Below are 22,747 nucleotides of genomic sequence, written 5' to 3'. Positions count from 1 at the left end.
AATGGAAATATTTTAAATAAATCTCCAAGAAGGTTCTGATAGATCAGTGTTTCTTCAAAAATACCTTGACACGGACTGATATTCAAGAAATTACTAAGAAATTCAAACCGCCGCCGCAACAGTGGAAATCCGAGCACTGTTTCTTGAAAATACAGGAGCCTTAAGTGGATTTAAAGATCAGGACACAGAATCGAGGCAACTGCATGGCAAATGCACCCAACAGTCCAGTCAGACAGTGAACCTAACAGGGAACCCAACGTGAGCAGCAGGCTGCGGGAGGCCACGTCTGTCACGCACACCTGCCTGGTTTGGAAGAACTGCTGGGAAATTGAAATGCAACACTCAAGGAAGCTGGGGCACGGTCAGCTTCCTGGTTGCCATCTCAGGCAAGGCTCGGTGTGTGTCCGTGCGAGTCCCAACAAGGAACTGTGGAGCCAGGTGCAGATGACTCGAGCCCGAGCAGCGTCCTCCCCACGCTGTGCAGCTGGGTACTTCCGGCCCTTGAGCCTTCCACAGTGTTTTTGCAACACAGGCGTGGGCAGAGTCTTGCCTTCCCCCTGCAGAAGCTGGGCAAGTGCCACCAGGGAGGCTGGACGGCTACACTCCCAGGTCCCGAGACTTCTCTGCCCCGTCCTGGGGTCCAGCTGACCTATCTCCCCCAGGCGCCAGGACCCCTCATGCAAATGTACACAGGAATGCGTGTAGCCAGGCCATTTCCTCACCTCCATGTAAAATCCTTTCATTAGAGGATGATGTTAAATATATTTACATATCATTTCCTCTTTATATGTAAGACAAGCATTTACTCTAACAAGAATATTCATCATTTCTTTCTCAAGCTCTTGAAACAATTAGATTCCTTCAGGAGACAGAAGTTTACACAAAATATAATTTTTTTTCTTCTTGAAAAATTATAACACTGAGGGGTAAAAGCTGACTCTGTGGGAAAATGCAGTGGGCCACACGGGTTATTATGTCCAATGCTATGAAAGGGCAAGAAGGAGAGAAGCCTGTCATCGCGTCCTGGTATCAGGTGACTGTAAGAAGAACCTCTCGGGCAGACAATGAATTGCTGCATTTTATTTTGTTTCTAAAGCTGGCCCTTGGTCTCCAGAATAGAGCAAGAAGAACCAAGCAGCCTCTGACTTTCCCAGCTTCCAGGCTTTCACTGTCCTGCTCAGCTTCGGGAGGGAGGGAAGAAGAAAGGAGCAAGGAAGGGAGGCAGGAAGAGAGGAAGGGCACACACACCTCCACCAGCCGCCAGGCCTCGCTGATGATTGCATACTGCAGGCGGTTCAGAACAAAGCCGGCCACCTCCTTCTGGACTCGCATGGGGCACTGTCCAATCTTCTTCATCAGGGCGTGGGTTCTGTCCACCGTCGTAGGGGCCGTCTCCGGGTGGGGGACCAGCTCAACCAGCGGGATGTAGTACGGCGGATTCACCTTAGGAGAGAGAGAGAAGTGGGGGAGTCAAGGAAATGACCCTGGGTTTGAGGCACTGCACCTACCCTGAATGGTTAGGAGCAGCAGATGCATCTTTGGAATGGTGCCTTTAGATTCAGTGGCCAACAACAAGATACTTGAGAAAGAAATTTGTTCACAAAGGAAAGAGAAAAAGGGAACCTGATGCAGAATTGTGTGGTTTTATTAAAAAAAAAAAAATACCCAAAATACAAAGTTGGAATTTGGAGGAACAGCTTGCTATCCTGTATGTTTACGGCTAATCTTCACAGCCCTGGCCTCCCCAGGACAGAGTCTCTCTGCTTCCATCTGTCTTGTCTTCAAAGCTTTCTCCCAGCCCACCCCGAGAATCATGTCTTCCCATCTGCAGTCACCACAGGCTCTGACATTCTCCTGTGTCACTGTTAAAAATTATTAGCAAGCTGGGTGTGGTGGCTCACACCTGTAATCTCAGAACTTTGGGAGGCCGAGGTGGAGGGATCACTTGAGCCCAGGAGTTCAAGACCAGCCTAGGCAACATAGCAAGACCCTGTCGCTACAAAAAATTAAAAAAATTAGCTAGGTGTGGTGTTGTGTACCTGTAGTCCCAGCTACTTGGAAGGCTGAAGTGGGAGAATCACTTAAGCCCAGGAAGTGGAAGCTGCAGTGAGCCATGACTGTGCCATTGTACTCTAGCCTAAGTGACAGTGCCAGATGATCTCAAAAATAAATTATTAGCAGTGTCTTCCCAAAACCTGGTATTTCCTTAATTCCTCCATATTGTACCTTAAGCGTCTGCCTCTTCCAATCTAACATCACCTTCCTGCTCCAGAAATCAACAAGCATCAACACACCTCAGCAGCCCCAGCACCCCGACGAGCCCAAGACAGGAAGGCACTGTCCAGGTGAGTGAGCCCTGAGGGAGGACCCCGGACTTTACCATTCAACTCTTGTGTTTTTGGTTTACTTTGAGAAACTGTTCTTACAGATTCCTCACAGGGAATCATCAAATGTCCATAGAAAACAGTGCTTGGTAGAACCTGACTGGCCTGAGCGCTGAACCAAGTATACCACAGCAAAAACTGGTCTCCAAATGGTGCTTTTAAATGGGTTTTCCTCCACCATATGGGTGACAAGTAGAATGTCACATTTGCTCAGTGATGCTTCCATGAGCAAAAGCTTCCATTTAAAGATGACTCCCACAGAAGAGGGAAGGAGCAATAAGGACCATCCTGGGCACCTGCTCTGCCCTCTCAGGAATCAGGAAAAGATGGCTCCTGTTTCCAAATAGACAGATGGTAAATCGATGTCTCGGTTAAACACCTGTCACTTACTGAATTCTTATAGAAATACTTAACCTCTGACCTTTTGAAAAATCAAGATTAGAAGAACTGGAAGTGTGTCTTTCTCAGATGAATTTTGCTTTATTTTATATAAAGCAGGCATGCTGGGGCTGGGGTCTTTCAAACATTGTAAGCCTCACTGGTAGCAAAAACAGATGGAGACAAGGAGTTAGAAAGCATTTCTATTTAAAACTCACCAGTTCCCTCCTCTCAGTCTTCTCTGCAGTTTTTCCTGCTCACACTTTCCCTGAGTGATGGTGACCCCCAGTCTGCCACAGTGGCCCACCTGTGCCCACTCCCTGGTGTCACCACCAAGACTCGAGGACACAGAACACACCTGCGGGTGTCACACAGATCTCAGCCTCACCCTGGAGCCGGATGCCTTCCCTTGGGCACATCCCAGCACAGACTTGTCTCATGCGGGTTACCCCCACGGTCCCCCACCCTGGGAGGTTCCTGATCTCAGTGAGAATGTGTCATATCCCCACACCCAAATCAGTGCCAGAAGAAGTGTCCCTGGCCCCTGCCTTTCCCTAGCCCCTCTCACTTTCCACTGAGAGGCGAGGCCAGCTGAACTTCCTGGGTCAAGTGTGAACTTGGGGAACTTTTCTGTCTTACAAAAGGATTGTAAAACGCACCAATCAGGAACTTTCCTGTCTTACAAGAGGATTGTAAAACGCACCAATCTGGGCTCTGTAAAATGCACCAATCAGCAGGATTCTAAAAGTAGCCAACCGCGGGGAGGACTGAAAAAGGGCACTCTGATAGGACAGAAACGGAACATGGGCGGGGCCAATTAGGCAATAAAAGCTGATCACCACCCCGCCCCACCCTGAGGCTCAAGTCCAGTGTCTTTCCTTGCTGCGGAAGCTTTGTCCTTTTGTTTTTCACAATAAACCTTGCTACCGCTTACTCTTTGGGTCCGTGCTATCTTTAAAAGCTGTAACACTCAACACCAACGCCTGCTGTTCATGAAGTCAGCAAGACCACAACCCACCAAGACCAGGAACCCACCGGCAAGAACCAATTCCGGACACACCATCAGCTACTGAAGTCCTGTTACCTCTCTTCATTCTTCTCTCAGAAAAACCATTGCCACCGCCACCCTCAGCTCAGGGCCCGCGTTTCCAAATAGATTCTGCACTCCCTTCATGGGACTCCTGCTGGGGTCTCAGCCCCTCTATCTCATCTTCCCAGAGCAATCCGTGTTGTGGCAGGAGCCTATCCAATCCACAACAGCAGCAAACAGAACGGCTGGGTGCAGGGGCTGGGGTGGGGTGGTGGGAAGTTAGGGTTTCATGGGTAGGGGATGCAGTCTTATAAGACGAGAAAGTTCCATGGATCCTTGGTCGTGGTGGTTTAACTAAGGAGAATGTCCTTAATGCCTCCGAACTGCACACTTAGAAATGGCTAAGACGGTAGATTGTTATGTGTATTTTACCACAGTTACAAACTTTAAAAGTAAAAAACAGGACTTTGCTCATGACTTCTCCAGCGAAACATCTTGCAGGGCTCCCCAGCACCCACGATAACAAGGCACGCGGCTGAGTAGGATGCAGAGGCCAGAGACTGGGCCCCACCCAGCCCCCCGAAACAGACTTCCATCCACACCGACTTCCATCCACACCGACTTCCATCCACACCTGCGTGTCCACCTGCCAAAGTCGCCGCAAAAGGACCTTGGGGTCTCCTGGCTGGGACACAGTCTCCCTAACCTCAGCCCTCGGCCTCTGACCCAAGAGGTCAATCTTGTCAATCAGGTCAGGTGCCCTTTGAATTGACCACCGCAGCGGGGAGGGGAGGAGACCAGCGAGGAGAGGAGGCAGCTTCCCCCGCCCCCAACCTTCCGTGCGGGAATGTGCGCGGTGGACTGAGAAACGCCCCCGAAAGGGTTAGACAGATACCACGGCAGCGCCGCGCAGGCCGCGGAGCACAAGGGGCGCATTCTTCCCCGCCGCGCCGGGCCGTGTGACCGCGCCGACAGCGCCGCCGCCCGCAGACTCCCTTCCCCCCCGCGCCGGGACCAACCAAAACGGCGAGGACCCCAGGGCCGACAGCGCCCTCGCGGGAGGCCCACGCGCTGCAGACTTGGCAGCCCTCGGCGTTCCGTGCTCCGTGGACAGCCCATCCCCTCCGCCGCGCGCTCGCAGGGAGGCTCCAAGGCAGCTCCGAGCGGCCGCAGGAGCGCGCACATGTGCAAAGGGACGCACAAGCATGGGCGCTTGGCAGACAGCAAGCCCTATGGGGTCCAATATTTACCACCAACACCAGGGCAGATGGCTTCAGTGTCAGGCGTGAGGTGAGTCCGAAAAGGCCAAGCCTGGGCTGGGGCGGGGGACGGGGGACGGGGCTAACTGGTGGCCTCTCCCCCCACGCCCACCGCACGCCCCAGTCTGCCAGCCGCGGCCCCTTTCCCAGGCAGACCCGTCCATACAGCACAGTACTTGGTGGGCTCGACGCCCCCACTAGCCCCGTCGGACCATCGTCTTCCCAGACTGAACTAAGGAGGAGAAAAACCGAGGGAGCCTCTTTGTAAAGTGTGGCTAAACTATCAGTAGAAAACTGCCACTCTGTCAGTGCTCACTAGAGCTCAGTAAGGCCTGAGACTGCGATGCAACGTGCACACCGTTGTCACCGACAGGCCCCAGCCGGCACATCCTCCTCCCCCAGCCCCTCCACGTGGGAATTCCGGAGTCACTGCCACGAGGAGTCGAGGAAACAACACAAAAGACACAGGAGAAGAAAATGTGCAGAGCACAGCCAGCCTGCGCGAACAGCCCTCTTCCTGGGCCTGCAGTGTGTCCATCAGCAGCTCCAGTCCTGGAAGCGCACCCTAAAACCCAGCCCCAACTCCTGCGCTGGGAGTACGTGCCGCCTGGCCAGCGCCTTTCCCAATCCACTGACCGGAAGTCTGGCCCCGCCCCAGGGAACAAGTGGCCGTGGCCGTGCCACGAGGGCTGCAGGCTTCGCTGTATGGGCGGAGGCAGAAGCAACCTTTCCAATTCGCTGAATATCCACTTTTGTCACGGCATGAACAAGCCTCCCTTTTCTTCATCCTATTTTCGGCCCAGGCAAAAATCACTAATGATTGAAACAAAGGGCCCCAACCAGGCACTGGGGGTTGCAGGGTGGGCTCCTGGCTGGCCACGAGGGGGGGGCTTCGTGGAAACTGGGGTTCCTCAGAGATCACAAATAGGTCTTGATTTTGTAGGGACTGCCTGTCCAGTCCCCTAGAGGTCCCGTGGGGTGAGCAAGAGGTGGGGCCGGGCGGGGTGCCTTTCTCCTGTAATTCCATCACTTTGGGAGGCTGAGACAGGAGGCTTGCTTGAGGCCAGAAGTTCAAGGCTGCAGTGAGCTATGATGGCACCACTGTTCTCCAGCCTGGGCGACAGAGCCACAGAAAAAGAAAAAAAAGAGAGAGAGAGAGAGGTGGGCAGCTGGAACATAGAGGAAAGAAAGGGAAAAGTCCAAAGATGGCTAATTTGGGTTATTTGATTTGCTTTAATTAACATGGGTTTTGTTTAAAAAGAATTTGTAACAATAAGGAAGATATTTTTAAATTATTATTATTATTTTGAGACGGAATCTCGCTCTGTCGCCCAGGCTGGAGTGCAGTGGAGAGATCTCGGCTCACTGCAAGCTCTGCCTCCCAGGTTCACGCCATTCTCCTGCCTCAGCCTCCCAAGTAGCTGGGACCACAGGCGCCACCACCACGCCCGGCTAATTTTTTGTATTTTTAGTAGAGACGGGGTTTCACCGTGTTAGCCAGGATGGTCTTGACCTCCTGACTTCGTGATCCACCTGCCTCGGCCTCCCAAAGGGGAAGAATAATTTTTAAAATAAGGTCTGGACTTTATGCTGTTTCATTAAATAAGTGAGCAATAGTGGGATGGAACAAGAGTAGGAAGGAGGGAGAGAAGTGTCATTATTCAACAGTTACCAACTCCTGCTGGTCAAGGGACTGGGTTGGGTGTGAGGGAGAAGAGAGTGACTCAAGTGTCCTCTCACCCATCTGGCAATTTAAAATTAAAGAGACACAGTAAAGGTCTCGTCAAAGAACTCAGGAGGTATTTTCTGAACAACTTTATTTAGATTAGTTTTGTTTTGAACTAACTTAGAAGCAAGAACATGGGTTAGAAATTAGGAGGCTGACCCCTTCCACTGAAGCAATCAAGCAGCAACCTAGAAAGTGCTGAGGCCTCCAGGAGCCCTTTCTGCAGATGTGTGTATGTCACCAAAGCAAAGGCACGGCAGGCTTCTCAGGACTCGCTTTCAATTAGGGTCCCTCGTAATGCTAATCTCACTCATATTTGAGTGGTAACCAAATGTGACGGGTTCTCTTCTATTTTTATGCATCTCAGCCTCCTTATTTTATAACCATTCCTCATTCTTTCCATCGAATCTCCCAGGACCATGCAGCTATGTAAATGGTGTTCCAAGTTGCTGCTCTTCTTAGCACACAAAACCTGGTGGGCATCTACAGATCTGGTAGGCGATTACCTCCACACTCGAAATGGCTCTTGCTCAGAAAGGAATTGCCCCGCTCTTGATCCTAGGCCCTGGTCACTCATGCTCGGAATACTGCCTTGCTCCTCTCTCTGACCCGTCTTCATCCCAGGAAGGACCTTCATGTTACCCTCCCCAAGCAGCACTTCCACGACATCACACTGATGCTCTGGACCCAAGCTGTCTGTCCCAGCTCTTCAGAGTAACCCTCACAATTCTCCAGACCCAACCATTACTGAGCCCTCCAGTGTTCTCCCATGGCACCAAGGCATGTGTGCTCATGCCACCAGGCTGGCCTCCCACAACTCTGCACACCGAGAGGGTCCTTGGCCCAAGGTCTTTGCTTATGCTCCTCCCCAGGCTCAGACCCTCTCATCCCTTCATCAGCCCAACCAGTTCCTAGCCAGGCTGGGCCCTCTGTGTTGCTTCTCCCTGATCCGAACCTCTGACAACCTGGTGATGCCAAGGGTGTGGTCACTATTTTGTACTATTATAGTTATCACAGCTTGAGCTAAGTCACCTTTCCCGTTCGAACAGGCATCCTGGTTCTCCAAGGTCACACTGAGCTCACAGTTGGGGCTCAAATGTCATTCACTGAGTCTCCTCATTCCCCTTTCCTCACTTCAATACGTTAACCGCTAAAAGATTCCTTGAGTGCTTGCATGCCAATTTGAAACTTATTGTCCAAGGCACCTCATAATGTACTCCTGGCAGATAAGCTTGCACAGTTAATTACAGTGAGTGGGTGGACGGGAACCACAAGGGGAAAAAAAGTCCTTAAAGTCAGACCTGCCGTCAGAATCTCAGGAGCAGGATCCAGAATCTGCATTTTAACAAAATGGATCCTACTCTGAATTGTGTTGAGTAAACTACACAGTGCAAGTGACATATCTATAGAATCCTACACAATGTATATGTTTTTGATGCAGCACTTTTACATTGATAGTAGAATTATTTATTAGTCGGCCTCCTCAGCTACACAGTTACTTGGGGGTGAAAGTCTCAAAGCATTGTTCACTCTATTCTGTTGCACGTTAGGTACACAGATATAAATCCAAGGAATTTTGGGATAAAATTCTTTTTTAAAATACTGGTATTGTGCAACTCTGTAAATACAATAAGAACCACTGAACTGCACAATTTGAATTGGCAAACTGTGTAAGTGAATTATATCTTAATAAAGCAGTTTAAAAGACTAATGGATTACTCACAAGTTATTGGCCCCCTTCCCCACAAAATAAAAATAAAAATAAAAAAAAAAAAACAGAATGAGATACAATCAATCCTCCAGATTTAAAATACTCACAGGATGAGCCACGATGCATTGCTTTACATGGACCAAGCCAGCAAACAGCTTGGAAGGCATGAGACAAGAAGTGGAACTGCTTAAGATCACTCGATCATCCACGATGGAATCTAACTGAGCAAAAATCTTCTTCTTCAGTTCTAGGTCTTCGGGAACACACTCCTGAAAAGGACACGTTGAAATGACTATTCATGACCACTCGACTCAGTCAGGCCCCAAGCAAAGCATTTCATGTTTGTTTCATTCCTCAAATGAACCACTTTGAAAATGATGAGGTTCAGGACATGTTATCCCAAAATATGGCAACTTGGCATTTGAGGAAACAGCTGAAGCAGGGAGGTCCCTCTGACCTTCTGCTCTCTCCTCCCCTAAAGCAGGTTGTAGAAGAATTTTCTGCCCTTCCCTTGAAGCAGGTCATAAGACCCTCATACCAGAGGTACCCTCCCTACACCCAGAGAAAAACAATCTCCTTGTCTCTGGAGACCCAGGGACACAGGGGAGAATCTGAACAAACAGGCCTTGCCAACTTCCCTCTAGTTTAATGCCAGCTAGATCATACCCCTTTGTCCTATCATACCTCTGAAAGACTGTCCATTCTTTATCAAACCTAAGCATACAAATACGGAGGTTTCCCTGTGTCTTGGGGTCTACACTTCCTTATGAAGGCTGCTGTGTCACGTAAAACTTACAATAAATACATCTGTATGTTTCTCTCGTGTTTATCTATCTTTTGTTATAGGGTCCTCAGCCATGAACCTTTCCATAAGAGAAGAAAAGATTTTACTTGTTCTGCCTTACAAAATCCACCAGCAAGATTTAAGGACAAGAAAACGCTGCTGGAAAATATGATAAATCTTGATAACTCTGGCAAGTGGGTGATGAATATATGGGAGTTTGTTGTACTTTCTAATTTTGAATAGCCTGGAAATTCTCATAATAAAAAAGCCTGCCAACGATATGGGGGTGGATTCTACAAACAAAACACACAACAGCACCCCAGGCAAACTGCTAAAAACATCAGTAGTTATCATCAACATTTATTTTCCCGATCTGCTTTGACCATCAGATCAACAGATCTTCAAGGAAGAATCTCATCTTCATGAAGTGAACAAACATGTTACATCCACAATTCCCAAAAGGCTTCTTGAGAATCCATTTCTAATTGGAGATCCTTTTGAAAAAGATCTCCATTTCCAAAAATCCAAAACTACGTTAATCGGGGTAGGGGAGTGGGATAAAGATGCAAATTTGGATTAAATACTGCAGCTAACAACCACTCTGAAGCTCTAATTACAAAGCGAGAGTGAGAGTGAGATGACACCTTCACACACTCAGCACTGGCCCACAGGCGAGGCGTGTTCCCTGCCACATGAGCATGAAGAGGACACCGCCCTGCTGTGGATGGAAGCAGACCAGGGGGAAGATGCAAGAGCTGCTCTGACACTTTGGAAATACTAGAGCTGTCCTTCTCCTCCTGACATCTGCACCTCTGGGATCACACCAGGGGTCACTCCTAACCAAGGTCCCTGCTCACCTAGGGGCAACAGGTGCTGCAGGGGAGGAGGTAGGGCCTCCTAACATGCCCCAGTGACTTCAGGAGAATGACTCTCAGTGTGGTGCAATAACCATCCCATCAGAATCAACTGCGTGGCTTGTTTAAAATGCAAATTCTTGGGCTCCCATCCCGGGCCTACTGAATCAGGGTCTCTGGGGGTGGGTTCCAGGCATCTGCAGTTCTAACAAGCATCCCTGATGATTCCTGTTCCCACTAAAGTTTGGGAACCACTCTTCTGAGGTGTCTATCCCAAGTGTCAGTCCTTAATGCTCTCGGTGCAGTGTGCCACGAAATGCATCCTCAAGGGTTTCCTCTCCATCCCAACTACTCAGCGATAAACAAGGTGCCCTGATGGGAAATGGGAAGGTTATTAGCACTGCAGCCATCTCATGGTCTCTAACCACCTGATCAATTTCACTAAAATGTTAAATTTACATATCATATTAGGTCATGAATACAGTACAAACACTAGCAGATAACAAGAATTGTGCAGATGTGAAATTCAATCCTGAAGTACTACTAGAAATTGTATCAGAATCACCCTTCAAAAATAAATGTTTTCAAGTTTAATTGAATAATGCTAATAGTTAATAATATCTAACATATTGAAATCAGCTGTGTGGATAGTGTGACATGAATTTTGCATCTATATTATCTACAAGATTTTTAAAGTTTTATTGTAAGGGTAGGGAGCCCATACTGGATTTTTTTATACTTTTTAAAAATATAATCAAACCATGTGAATCTTTTTAAAGAAACAAAAGGTCGCATAAGCACCACATCTCAAAGACGGAAAAAAAAAATCAGTCATTTAAGAACTGTAAAGCCCATTGTGTTAACTCCCCTTATCAAAGGGGGAAAAAGAGCTACAGTAGCTGGCTCATTGTATTGAGTCATTCCTGGATCAGTTAAGTCTGCAAGTTGGGTTAAGTTTAAATGGAGCCTTGTAGCAAAGCCAGAGACGAAGAATGATGCAGATCCTGTGTAAGCTAATAAAAGAGTCTCCATGAATAGCCTTATTGTAAGCCTGTCATGCAGATTCTCCCCTGAAATTCTATGCCTTTCTTCAGATCATTTGATTATCAAAGAGGCAAGAAAACCTGAACCAGAGGAAACTCAAATCTGTTCCAATTATGTAAGAGTTTTTAATGGCACATTTGCTTGAAGTTTTGTTGCAGTAGTTGTTGCTGTTTTTAAGAGTGACCCAATTGTGTTGGATGTGCTGGGCTGGGGTTATAAGGATGCTGTCCGTGTCATGGCTGAGTTTATTTCCTTGCTATTATTCATTCAGATACCCCTGGTCTGAGAAAGGGAGTCTGACAAATTTATCAGGACCTTCCTCACTTGCAGTTGGTTACAAAGCTCAGAGAAGCTGCCATCATTCTCTTTGCCCTAAAGGGACTGGGAGGACAGGCAGGGAAGAATGTCAGTGAGACAGCCGAGAAGGTACCTGCACTCCCTCTGCAAACCAGAGAGATGCGCCCCTTGCACTCTCAACTCTGTCTTTCACGGGGCTCTTTCTAGAGACAGGCACCAAACGTGAAGCACTAGCAAAAATTCTGCCACTACTGAAGGTAATCAGCTTGATTTTGCTTATTTAAAGGTTGACAGCATCTTTCAAAGCACTGACTTTTGTTTGTTTGGGTTTTGTTGGTTTTGAGGCAGGGGAGGGAGACACAACTCATGACAAATATATTCTCATGCACAACCACCATCAGCATGCCCAGATTTTGACAAATAAAACTCTGGGGAGAGGTAAAGCACAACGCAACTTCCCAGTTCTCACAACTGTTCTGTCAAAAGGATCACCCGCTTCCTTAGACTGATCACTGGCTCAGGCAGTATGAGCAGCTGACAGGTGAGGCAGAGTTTAGACACTGTATGTGGCATTTTCCTGCCTTTCTTGAAGGGAAAACAACGACATGATGCTATTCCAGGCATTACTTTTAATGCTCTCTAACTTGTATTTTTAAAGTAAATCAATTATAAGCTTCAGTGTTTCATGGTTAGTAAAAGTTACCTGTGTGGTGAATTCAACTCATTAGGGCCCTGATGTGGAAAACTGGCACAGCCCCAGCAAGTCTGCTACCTGGACCATCCCCAGGGGAAGGGCGTGCTGGGTAAGTACTCACTTCTGAAGTTTATCCACTTGCTTATGCAACGTACATTTTCCAAAACATAGATTTTCATGATGAAAAAAAATTCTGTCAAGTTTGTTGTTGTTGTTTTTAAATCCATTCAGGCATTTTACTATTTTTATTTTTATTTTTATTTTTTGAGGTTGAGTCTTACTCTGTTGCTCAGGCTGGAGTGCAATGGCATGATCTCAGCTCACTGCAACCTCCATCTCCTAGGTCAAAAGATTCTCCTGCCTCAGCCTCCCAAGTAGCTGGGACTACAGGCCCGCACCACCACACCCGGCTAATTTTTGTATTTTCAGTAGAGACGGGGCTTCATCATGCTGGCCAGGTTGTTCTCGAACTCCTGACCTCAGATGATCTGCCCACCTCAACCTCCCAAAGTGCTGGGATTACAGGTGTGAGCCACCACACCCGGCCAATCCAGGCATTTTAAATAGGCATCCTGTTGCTAGAAAATCTGTATTTGCTAGTGCAAAATATCTGGAAGCAGGCTTCAATGTGCTTTACAGAAAGAAAAAACAAATTAGAAGACTTCAATACTTAGGGTACTTTACATGCAAAGAAGATCTATTGGATAATTTTAAGAGGAAGAGACATGGTAAGAAAGGAAATATGAATTAGAATCCTACTGCAATCATAGCAGAAGGAAACCCACTCTCGGGCTGAAGATGGAGGCGTTCTACATTATACACTCTGTTAGCACTAGTTACATCTCTGGCTTAAATCTGCCTAATTAACACCCCAGTTTCTCTTCATCATTTCTCCCAGGAGCACAATCTTTAAAATCTGTCAGATTAATAGACTGCTACGACAACACTTTTTAAGAGGTGGATACCATAATTATTTATTTAAAAAAAAAAGAAGAATCTTTTTGCTCTAGAATAAATAATGTGTTAAGTAAAAGGGAAAAGAGCACATCACATTACAGGCAAGTAACTCACTGTGTTCTAACCAGGAGCTCGTTTTTTTTTTCCTTAAAAATCAAAATAAAGGGCTTATTTTTTAATTTAAAAAAAAAAAGCATATTACAAATCATGAACAGTTCTGTCATAATTGAGAAGGAATTATACCCGATCAAGACAGACCTTTCCAGAATAAAAGTCAGTGTAGACTGAGTTTAAGAATGTGACTTCCTGGGGCTTAGGCGTTCCCGTTACAAGGATTATTGTTGTTTGCTTCAAAGAGCAGTCCTTTCTCCAGGTGACCGCAGAGGACCCAGAGGTGGCCACCGTGGCACAGGCATCGGTTGCTGTCCTGATCATGTGTCTGTCCCATCCCCATTCCAGTGGTGTTTTTGTACCATTTGTGAAATCACTTACTTAGAATTGTGTTAAAATGCTTGACATGAAAAAATACAACTGAAAATATTCCATTTAATCCTGCAATTATATAGTTTTACTGCATTTCTAGTATTTCTCATAAGGAAGAAGTGAGAGTTGTGATTACAAATGTTTCTGGGGACGGAGTCTCGCTCTATCACCCAGGCTGGAGTACAGTGGTGCGATCTCGGCTTACTGCAACCCCCGCCTCTCGGGTTCAAGCGATTCTCCTGACTCAGCCTCCAGAGTAGCTGGGATTACAGGTGCGCACCACCATGCCCAATTAGTTTTTTGTATTTTTAGTAGAGACAGGGTTTCAGCATGTTGGCCAGGCTGGTCTCGAAATCCTGACCTCAGGTGATCCATGCCCACCTCAGCCTCCCAAAGTGCTGGAATTACAGGAGTGAGCCTGTAATAAATCCCTTTGTTATTTTTAACAAAGTGCTGGGAATAGCACAAAACATAAAAGTGGAGACTCTTTAAGTAAAGAGTGAGTTTTAAAGAAGAATGGAAAACAAAAAGTTATGTGAAGGACATTAGTAACTCACGGTAGCATTTTCATTTTTGAAAATTCAGGTTTATTTCCAAGATCCAGGTAGTGGGGAACCCAGAGATACGAGGCTTACACTTGGCACCACTTTTACCTGTGAGGCAGCTGTTTATTTCAAAAGCACAGACAAAATGGCTAAAATGACAGAGTTTTTAACATACTCAGAGTGCCGGGAGAAATGTTGACATTCAGGGCCTGGTAACTGACCCAGGCTTCCAGTTGGAACCCTCAAGGGCTATATCCCTTGAGCATCCCTTATACAAGGAATAATAGTAACAAAAAACAGACCAGTCTTCACAAGGACTGAAATTTAGTCTCAATTTATCTCAATCCACAGTTAAGTTAGGGAGACATGCTCCTAGCCTACCTGCCTTCTAGTGAAGCTTCTCTGGAGCATGATAACATCAGCCAGAGCCCTAGTTTTTCATAAGCAAGGCCTCATACTCAAACAGACAGACAATATTAGGGAAGACTTGAATGAAAACCAAGAGAGAAAACAGGCTTTGGAAACAGACCCACAGGGCATTTGGATAACGATGGTATCAGACATAAATTGTGAAATAACTATAATTAAGATGTTTAAAAAACTAAAAGGATATTAAGCAATTTCAGCATAAAGTAAAACTATAACAAAAATCAAATGAAAATTCAACAACTAAATAATAAAAATTAGCCGGCTCATCATGAGAGAATCAAGGAATTTCCTGGCATGGTTATTGGGTTTAACAACGGACAGATGTGTGGATATTATTAACTAGCCCAGTTGGTTCTGTCTTCAAGCTGGCTTCCTACGGATCTGTACCTAACCAAGAATACTGCTTAAGTGAATGCAATGGTGAAACACACATAACTATACACTAAGCTGCTTTAAAGCTAACCATAGTATACAAGATGAGAATGGGCACTACTTTACTTATTTTAAAACCCAAAATAGTTTTCAGTAGATTTTTAAAATTCTCTATTATTTATTTATTTATTTATTTATTTTGTAACACAGTCCTGCCCTGTCACCCAGGCTGGAGTGCAGTGGCACAACACTGGCTCACAGCAACCTCCATCTCCCAGGTTCAAATGATTATCCTGCCTCAGCCTCCCGTGTAGCTAGCATTATACGCCTGTGCCACCATGCCTGGCTAATTTTTGTATTTTTAGTAGAGATGGGTTTTTGCCATGTTGGCCAGGCTGGTGTCAAACTCCTGACCTCAGGTGATCCACCTGCCTTGGTCTCCCAAAGTGCTGAGACTATAAGCATGAGCCACCGTGCCCAGCTAAAAATTATCTAGTGGACTAGTTTGAATGACATACATAGCTGGGTAAAATAAGGAAAAGGCCCCCACTGATTGCTACCCTGACAGTCTTTGCATGCTTTTGAAGAGGGATTATTCTTTGTTGAGGGACTGAGCCTTCCCCATTGCCAGAATGGGAGAACTAGCCAGACCAGAGAATCAGCTGATGACCAATAGGGTGACAAAGGCTGGTGTCAGCTCATTCTCACACCTGGGCTCTCCATTCTTAAAATAGGACTTATCTCCCTTTTAATTTAAGACCTGTGACTCATCTCTAGAAGTTTTTTTGTTTTTTAAATCAAGAAGGACTGCAATTTTGTTAATCTCGAGGCTCTAATTATGCTTGTTGGTAGAGCGTGTATTCTTATTATCGACTTAGCAAGATGATTTTTTGCATTGACTAGAGCCTTTAATTTGGGGATAGTGCTTCAGGGACACTTCAAAATCTTCATTGTGGCTACTAAGTACTGAAAAAGAAAGCAGCCCTTCATTTGTGGTGAAACCATTTTATAATCTAGTTGGAATATTTTTTTACAATTATTTAAGTTTATACATATGCCGGAAAGATTTAACCAGCAGCTGAAATGTTCTAGTCCATGCTGCAATGGCTTTTGGAGCTGTGAACAGATTAACAGAATTACTCCTGGCACAGGGCAGCTGACAGGCAATCCTACCAGTAGATGATGAGGCTCACTGACTTCCCAATCCACTTAGGACTACTATCATAGATTTCTTAAAGTTCAGATGTCCACAGGAAAAATCTAAGGGAAATAATCAGGACCAACAGAGTTTCTTTGTGACATCGAGAGCAACCTAACATCTGATTCATTCAATATATGATACAAATACAGTTTAATTCACTGAAGTGACTGGAGACAATAGCACACAAACTCCCATTATTGAAAACTCATAGCATTTGGGGAAAGAGAACAGAAATAAAAACCTTTATCCCTGGGGGAGAGGCAGGAAAAGGTACTGCTCACCCTCACCCCTACCCCAGGGAGAGCCAGGAGCACTGAGTAGGTCTGACCCCCAAGTTCCAGGGACACAGTGCCTCCTACTACTAAATCAGAGCCATTCCACCACTCCCCTCCCTAGGCTGACACATACTAAGTAAAAAGTAACAGAATAATACTTCGGGAGAGGGACAGAACAAGAACACGGAAAAGAGATCCTCTGTGAGGGAAGTGCAGAGGGAAAACTGAAAGCAAAAGGTGGAGCAGATATTAAGGAGGAAAAAAACCCCACAAAACCCTCTGGCCAACCAGTCCTCATCTTAAACACAAGGCATTACTAGAGGAACTTGAAACCTCTAATGCACTAAGGATAACCATAACAACTGCAAACCTAACACCTTGCTCAATTCCCAACTAAATTAACTCAAATGCCCACAATGAAAGCAGAGCAGAAGAAAACGCTTGCCAATTCACAGACATAAAAACTGTTTGCCTCAGTATCTACTCTCCTATTCCGGTATCTGACTTTCAAAAACAAAAAATCATGAGGTATACACAAAAGCAGGAGAAAAACAACACACACCCGAGAGAGTGATCTTTAGATATGACTCCGATATTGGAAAAATCTGACAGTAAATTTAAAATAGCTATGATTAATATCTAATGACAACTCTAGACAACAGGCAAGATCATATGGGTAATTTCAACAGAGAATCAAAGAGAATGCTAAAACTGAAAAACAAAGTAACAGAGATGAAGAATGTCTTTGACTGGTTCATCAGTAGACTAACACAGCTGAGGAAAGAATCTTGGAACTTAAAGGTTAGTCAATGGAAATCAGACAAAATGAAAAAGAGCAAGGAGACTGAGAATAATAAACAGAGCATCCAAGACTTCCAGTGAAAGTATCAAATAATCTAACATATGTGTAATTGGGACCTCAGAAGTAAAAGAAACGAGGAATTGGACAGAAAAAAATTAAAAGAAATGATAGCTAAGAATATTCCAAAACTAATGAGAGTAACCAAATTCCATATCCAAGAAGGTCAGAGAACACAAAGCAGAATATACACCTCTCCCTTCCAAAACGTTTCCACATACCTAGGTATACCATATTCAAATTGCTGAAAACAGAAGACAAAGAGAAATACTGAAAGCAGTAAGAGGAAAAAGTCACATTATATACATAAAAACAAAGGTGAGGTTTAATACAGACTTTTTGTTAGAGATAATGCAAGATAGAAGACAATGCAATGACATTTTTTAAGTGCTGAAAGAAAAAAAAACTATCAACCTAGAATTCTATACCCAGTAAAAATGTATTTCAAAAATGGAGAAATTAAAATTATTCTGAGAGAAACAACTTATGGAATTCATTTTCAGCAGACCTAATCAATCTACAACAATTTTTAAAAGAAAGTCTTCGGGTAGAAGAAAACGTGATATCAGACAGAAAATTGGATCTACACAAAGAAATAAAGAATATGCTGGGCGTGGTAGCTCACGCCTGTAATCCTACCACTTTGGGAGGCCAAGGTGGGCAGATCACCTGAGGTCAGGGGTTCGAGACCAACCTGGCCAACATGGTGAAACCTTGTCTCTACTAAAAATACAAAAATTAGCCAGGCATGGTGGCGCATTCCTGTAATCCCAGCTACCTGGGAGGCTGAGGCAGGAGAATCACTCGAACCCAGGAGGCAGAGACTGCAGTGAGCCAAGATTGAGCCACTGCGTTCCAGCTTGGGTAACAGAGTGAGACTCATACTATAAATGAAATAACTGAAGGTAAAATAAATGTTTTCCTGTTTTCAGTTGCTCTAAAATATACCAAAATACTCAAAGCAAAAAGAGCAGCAATTCATTGTAAATGCACATGTAAAAGTAAATGGACAACAATGGCACAAAGAATGTGAAGCAATCTAATATTAAAAGGTGGCCTCTGATTAACTAAAGATGTATACTTTAAATCCTATGGTTATTACTAAAATTTTTAAAAGGACGTATAAATAATGAATCAATAGTGAAGATAAAATAGAACCATAAAAACGTTCCATTAACACAAAAGCAGGAAAAAGAAACAAAGAGCAGATGGAACAAACAGAAAACAGTTGTTATGTTTTTAGCCACCTGTATGAATAATCACATTACATGGAAATGATTTAAACACATCAAATAGAAGACAGATTGGAATTTCTAGCCAGAGCAATCAGGCAAGAGAAAAGAATAAAAGGCATCCAAATAGAAAAAGAAGAAATCGAATTTATTCACTGATGCTATTCTTCTATACCTAGAAAACCCTAAAGACTCCATCAAAAGGCTCCTGAAATTGATAAATGACTTCAATAAAGTTTCAAGATACAAAATCAATGTACAAAAATCAGCAGCATTTTTATATACCAATAACGTTCAAGCTGAGAGCCGAATCAAGGACAAAATCCCATTTACAATAGCCACCAAAAACCTAAAATATCTAGGAATACTTCTAACCAAGGAGGTGAAAGATCTCTATAAGGAGAACTAAAAAACACTGCCACAAGAAATCACAGATAGCACAAAAAAAATGAAAAAGTATTCCATGCTCATGGATTGGAAGAATTAATATTGTTAACATGGCCATACAGCCCAAAACAATCTACAGATTCAATGCTATCCCTATCAAGCTATCAACATCATTTTTTAGAGAACTCGAAAAAACTGTTCTAAAATTCATATGGAACCAAAAACGAGCCTGAATAAGCAAAGCAATCCTAAGCAAAAAGAACAAAGCTGAAGGCATCATATTATCCGACTTCAAATTATACTATAAGGCTACAGTAACCAAACAGCATGATATTGGAACAAAAACAGACACATAGATCAATTGAACAGAATAAAGAACCCAGAAATAGAGCTTCAGACCTACAACCACTGGATCATCAACAAAAAGTCAACAAAAATAAGCAATGAAGAAAGGACTCCTTGTTCAATAAATGGTGCTGGGATAGCTGACTAGCCATATGCAGAAGAATGGAACTAAACACCTACCTTTCACCATATACAAAAATTAACTCAAGATAGACTAAGGATTTAAATGTAAGACCTCAAATTATGAGAATCCTAGAAAAAAAACAAAACAAAACTAGGAAACACCATTCTGAACATTAGCCTTTGGAAAGAATTTATGACTAAGTCCTCAAAAGCAATTGCAATAGAAACAAAAACTGACAAGTGGGACCTAATTAAACTAAAGAGCTTCTGCATAGTAAAAGAAACTATCAACAGAGTAAAAAGACAACCTATGGATTGGGAGAAAATATTCAAATTCAACAAAGTTCTAATGTTCAGAATCTATAAGGAACTTAAACAGTTGAACAAGCAACAAACAAACAAAAAAACATGAAAAATGAGCAAAAGACATGAATAGATACTTCTCGAAAGACATACAAGCAGCCAACAAACATGAAAAAATGCTCACATCACTAATGATCAGAGAAATGCAAATCAAAACCACGGTGAGATACCATCTCACACCAGTCAAAGTGGCTATTACTAAAGTTGAAAAACAACAGATGCTGGCAAGGCTGCAGAGAAAAGGGAATGCTTATACACCGTTGGTAGGAAAGTAAATCAGTTCAGCCACTGTGGAAAGCGGTCTGGAGATTTCTCAAAGAACTTAAAACAGATCTGCCATTTGACCCAGCAATCCCGTTACTGGGTATCCAAAAGAAAACAAATTGTTCTACCAGAAAGACACATGCACTTGCACATTCATCACAGTATTATTCATAATTGTAAAGACATGGAATCAACTTAGCTACCTTTCAACACTGGACTGGATAAAGAAAATGTGGTACATATAGCCCATGGAGGACTATGCAGCTATTTAAAAAAAAAAAAAAAAAAGAGAAGAAAATCATGTCATTTACAGAAACCTGGCTGCAGCTGGAGGCCACTATCCCAGGAGAATTAACGCAGGAACGGAAAACCAAATACCACATGTCCTCACTTATAAGTGGGAGCTAAACATTGGGTACTCATGGACATAAAGATGGCAACCACAGATACCATGGACTACTAGAAGGAGAAGGGAGAGGGAGAGGGTTGAAAAACAATTAGCTACTATGCTTACTACCTGGGTGACAGGATCAAAGAAAAAGTAAAAAAGAGGCAGACCGTCAGACCGAATTGAAAAAAAAAAAAGCAAACCCAACCCAACTCTAAGCTATCTAGAAAAAAAAAAAAAATCTACTTTAAATGTATGGACTTAGATAGGTCAAAAGTAAAAGAATGGAAAAATATTCCTTGCAAACACTAAAGAAACCTGCAGTTGCTATATTAATACCTGAAAAAGTAGACCTAAGAAACAAGAAATGCTATCAGAGAAAAAGAAGGGCATTACAATAACACTAAATGGGTCAATTTTCCAAGAAGATACAACTCTATGTGTTTATGCACCTAACAACAGAGCTACAAAATACATGAAGTTGAGGTTGCAGAAGATGAATAAGCGAAGTACAGAGGATTTTTAGGGCTGTGAAAATATTGTGTATGATACTATATTGATGGATACATGTCAATATACATTTGTCAAAACCTATAGGATGCATAATACCAAGAGTGAACTCTAATATAAACTATGGACTTTGGGTGATTAATATGTGCCAATGTAGGTTCATCAATTGTAACAAATGTGCCATTCTGGTGGGGGTTGCTGATAATGGGGGAGGCTATACATGTGTAGGGGCAGAGGCTTTATGGGAAATCTCTGTCCCTTCCTCTTAATTTTCCTGTGAAATTAAAGCTGCTCTAAAAAAAGCATTATATTAGATTTAACATATTTTGGGTATTAAATACTAATTTCTAAAATGTTTAAATTTAGATGAATTTTAAAATTAGTTTTTCCTAATTTCATAATGTAAAAACAGAATTGAAACGAGAAATAGACAAATCCACAATTATTGCTGGAGACCTCAATAACTTTCTTTCTCAGAACAAGATTTAAAAACCAATAAGATTATAGCAGAGCTGAATAACATTATCAACCAACTTGATCTACTTGACATTTAGAGACCTCTCCACCCAAGAGTAGAATGCCTGCCTTTTCCAAGTGCACATGTAATATTCACCAAGATAGATTATAGTCTGGCCATGAAACAAACCTTAAAAGAACAGAAATCAAACAAAGTATTTTCTCTGGCCATAACGGAATTAAAGTGGAAATCTATAAGAAAAGGATATCTAGGAAATCCCCAAATATTTGGAAATTAATCAAGACACTTCCAAATAATCTACAGTCAAGGTGAAATTCTCATGGGAAATTAGAATATTTCAAAATATTTTGAAAATGAAAACATAATATATCAAATCATTAGATTCAACTAAAGCAATGCTGAGAGGAAAATGTATAGCACTACATGTTTACATTAATAAAGAAGAATATCTCAAATTGTTAATCCAAGCCTCTATCTTAAGAAACTGAAAAAAGCAAATTAAATACCAAGAAAGGAGAAAGAAAATAATAAAAATAAAAGCAGAAATCAATGAAATTGAAAAGAGAAAAACAACAGAAACCAATCAATGAAATCAAATCTGGTTTCTCAGGGAAAAAACAATAACACTGACAAACTTCAAAGCAGACTGACCAATAAACAGAGAGAAGACACAAACTGCCAATATGAGGAATGAAAGAGGGGACGTCACTGCTGGTCTGATAGTCATTAAAAGAATAATAAAGCAATATTATGGATAATTATTTATGCCAACAAATCCTACAACTTAGAACAAATGGACTAATTACTTGAAAGACACAAACTACCAAAACTCACTTAAAAAATAATAGAAAACCTCATTAGTCTATTTCTAGGAAAGTAATTAAATTTGTAGTTTAAAATCTGTCATCACAGAAAACTCCAGGCCCAGAGTTTGTCACATTCAGCCAAACATTTAAAGAACGACTCCCAATCTTTACAGTCTCTTTCAGAAAATGAAGAAATATTTCCCAACTCATTCTACAAAGCCAGAATCACCCTAATATCAAAATATTAGACAAAGACATTACATGCAAAAAAAAATATTTATTCTGAACACATACACAAAAAAATCTCAACAAAAAAGAATAGTACATTATGACCAACTAGAGTTTATCCCAGGAATGCAAGACTAGTTCAACTTTTTAAAATCAATATCATTCATGATATAAACAGATTTAAGAAGAAAAATTATGCGATCATCCCAACAGATGTAAAAAAATAATTTCACAAAATTCAACCTCCCTTCATGTTTTTATTTTATTTATTTATTTATTTTTTTGAGATGGAGTCTCACTCTGTCACCCAGGCTGGAGTGCAGTGGTCGGATCTCAGCTCA

At 43.0% G+C, this 22,747-nt stretch overlaps 1 protein-coding gene across 2 annotated transcripts in view; it reads right to left on the bottom strand.

Moving 5' to 3' along the window:
• The window catches only part of CRYL1 (crystallin, lambda 1), a 128,399-nt gene that overhangs the window by 27,768 nt on the left and 77,884 nt on the right, over positions 1–22,747 (bottom strand). For both annotated transcript variants that reach the window (XM_011976525.1, XM_011976524.1), the window contains exons 4-5: positions 8,596–8,757; positions 1,249–1,443 (exon numbers count right to left, since the gene is read on the bottom strand). In XM_011976525.1, coding sequence (XP_011831915.1) covers positions 1,249–1,443; positions 8,596–8,757 — 357 coding nt within the window. The remainder of the gene's footprint in view (positions 1–1,248; positions 1,444–8,595; positions 8,758–22,747) is intronic.

Source organism: Mandrillus leucophaeus, unplaced genomic scaffold (genome assembly GCF_000951045.1).
Source record: "Mandrillus leucophaeus isolate KB7577 unplaced genomic scaffold, Mleu.le_1.0 Scaffold168, whole genome shotgun sequence".
Taxonomy (NCBI): Eukaryota; Metazoa; Chordata; class Mammalia; order Primates; family Cercopithecidae; genus Mandrillus; species Mandrillus leucophaeus.
The sequence above is the reverse complement of the archived record's forward strand: the minus strand, read 5'-3'. Positions and strand labels throughout refer to the sequence as shown.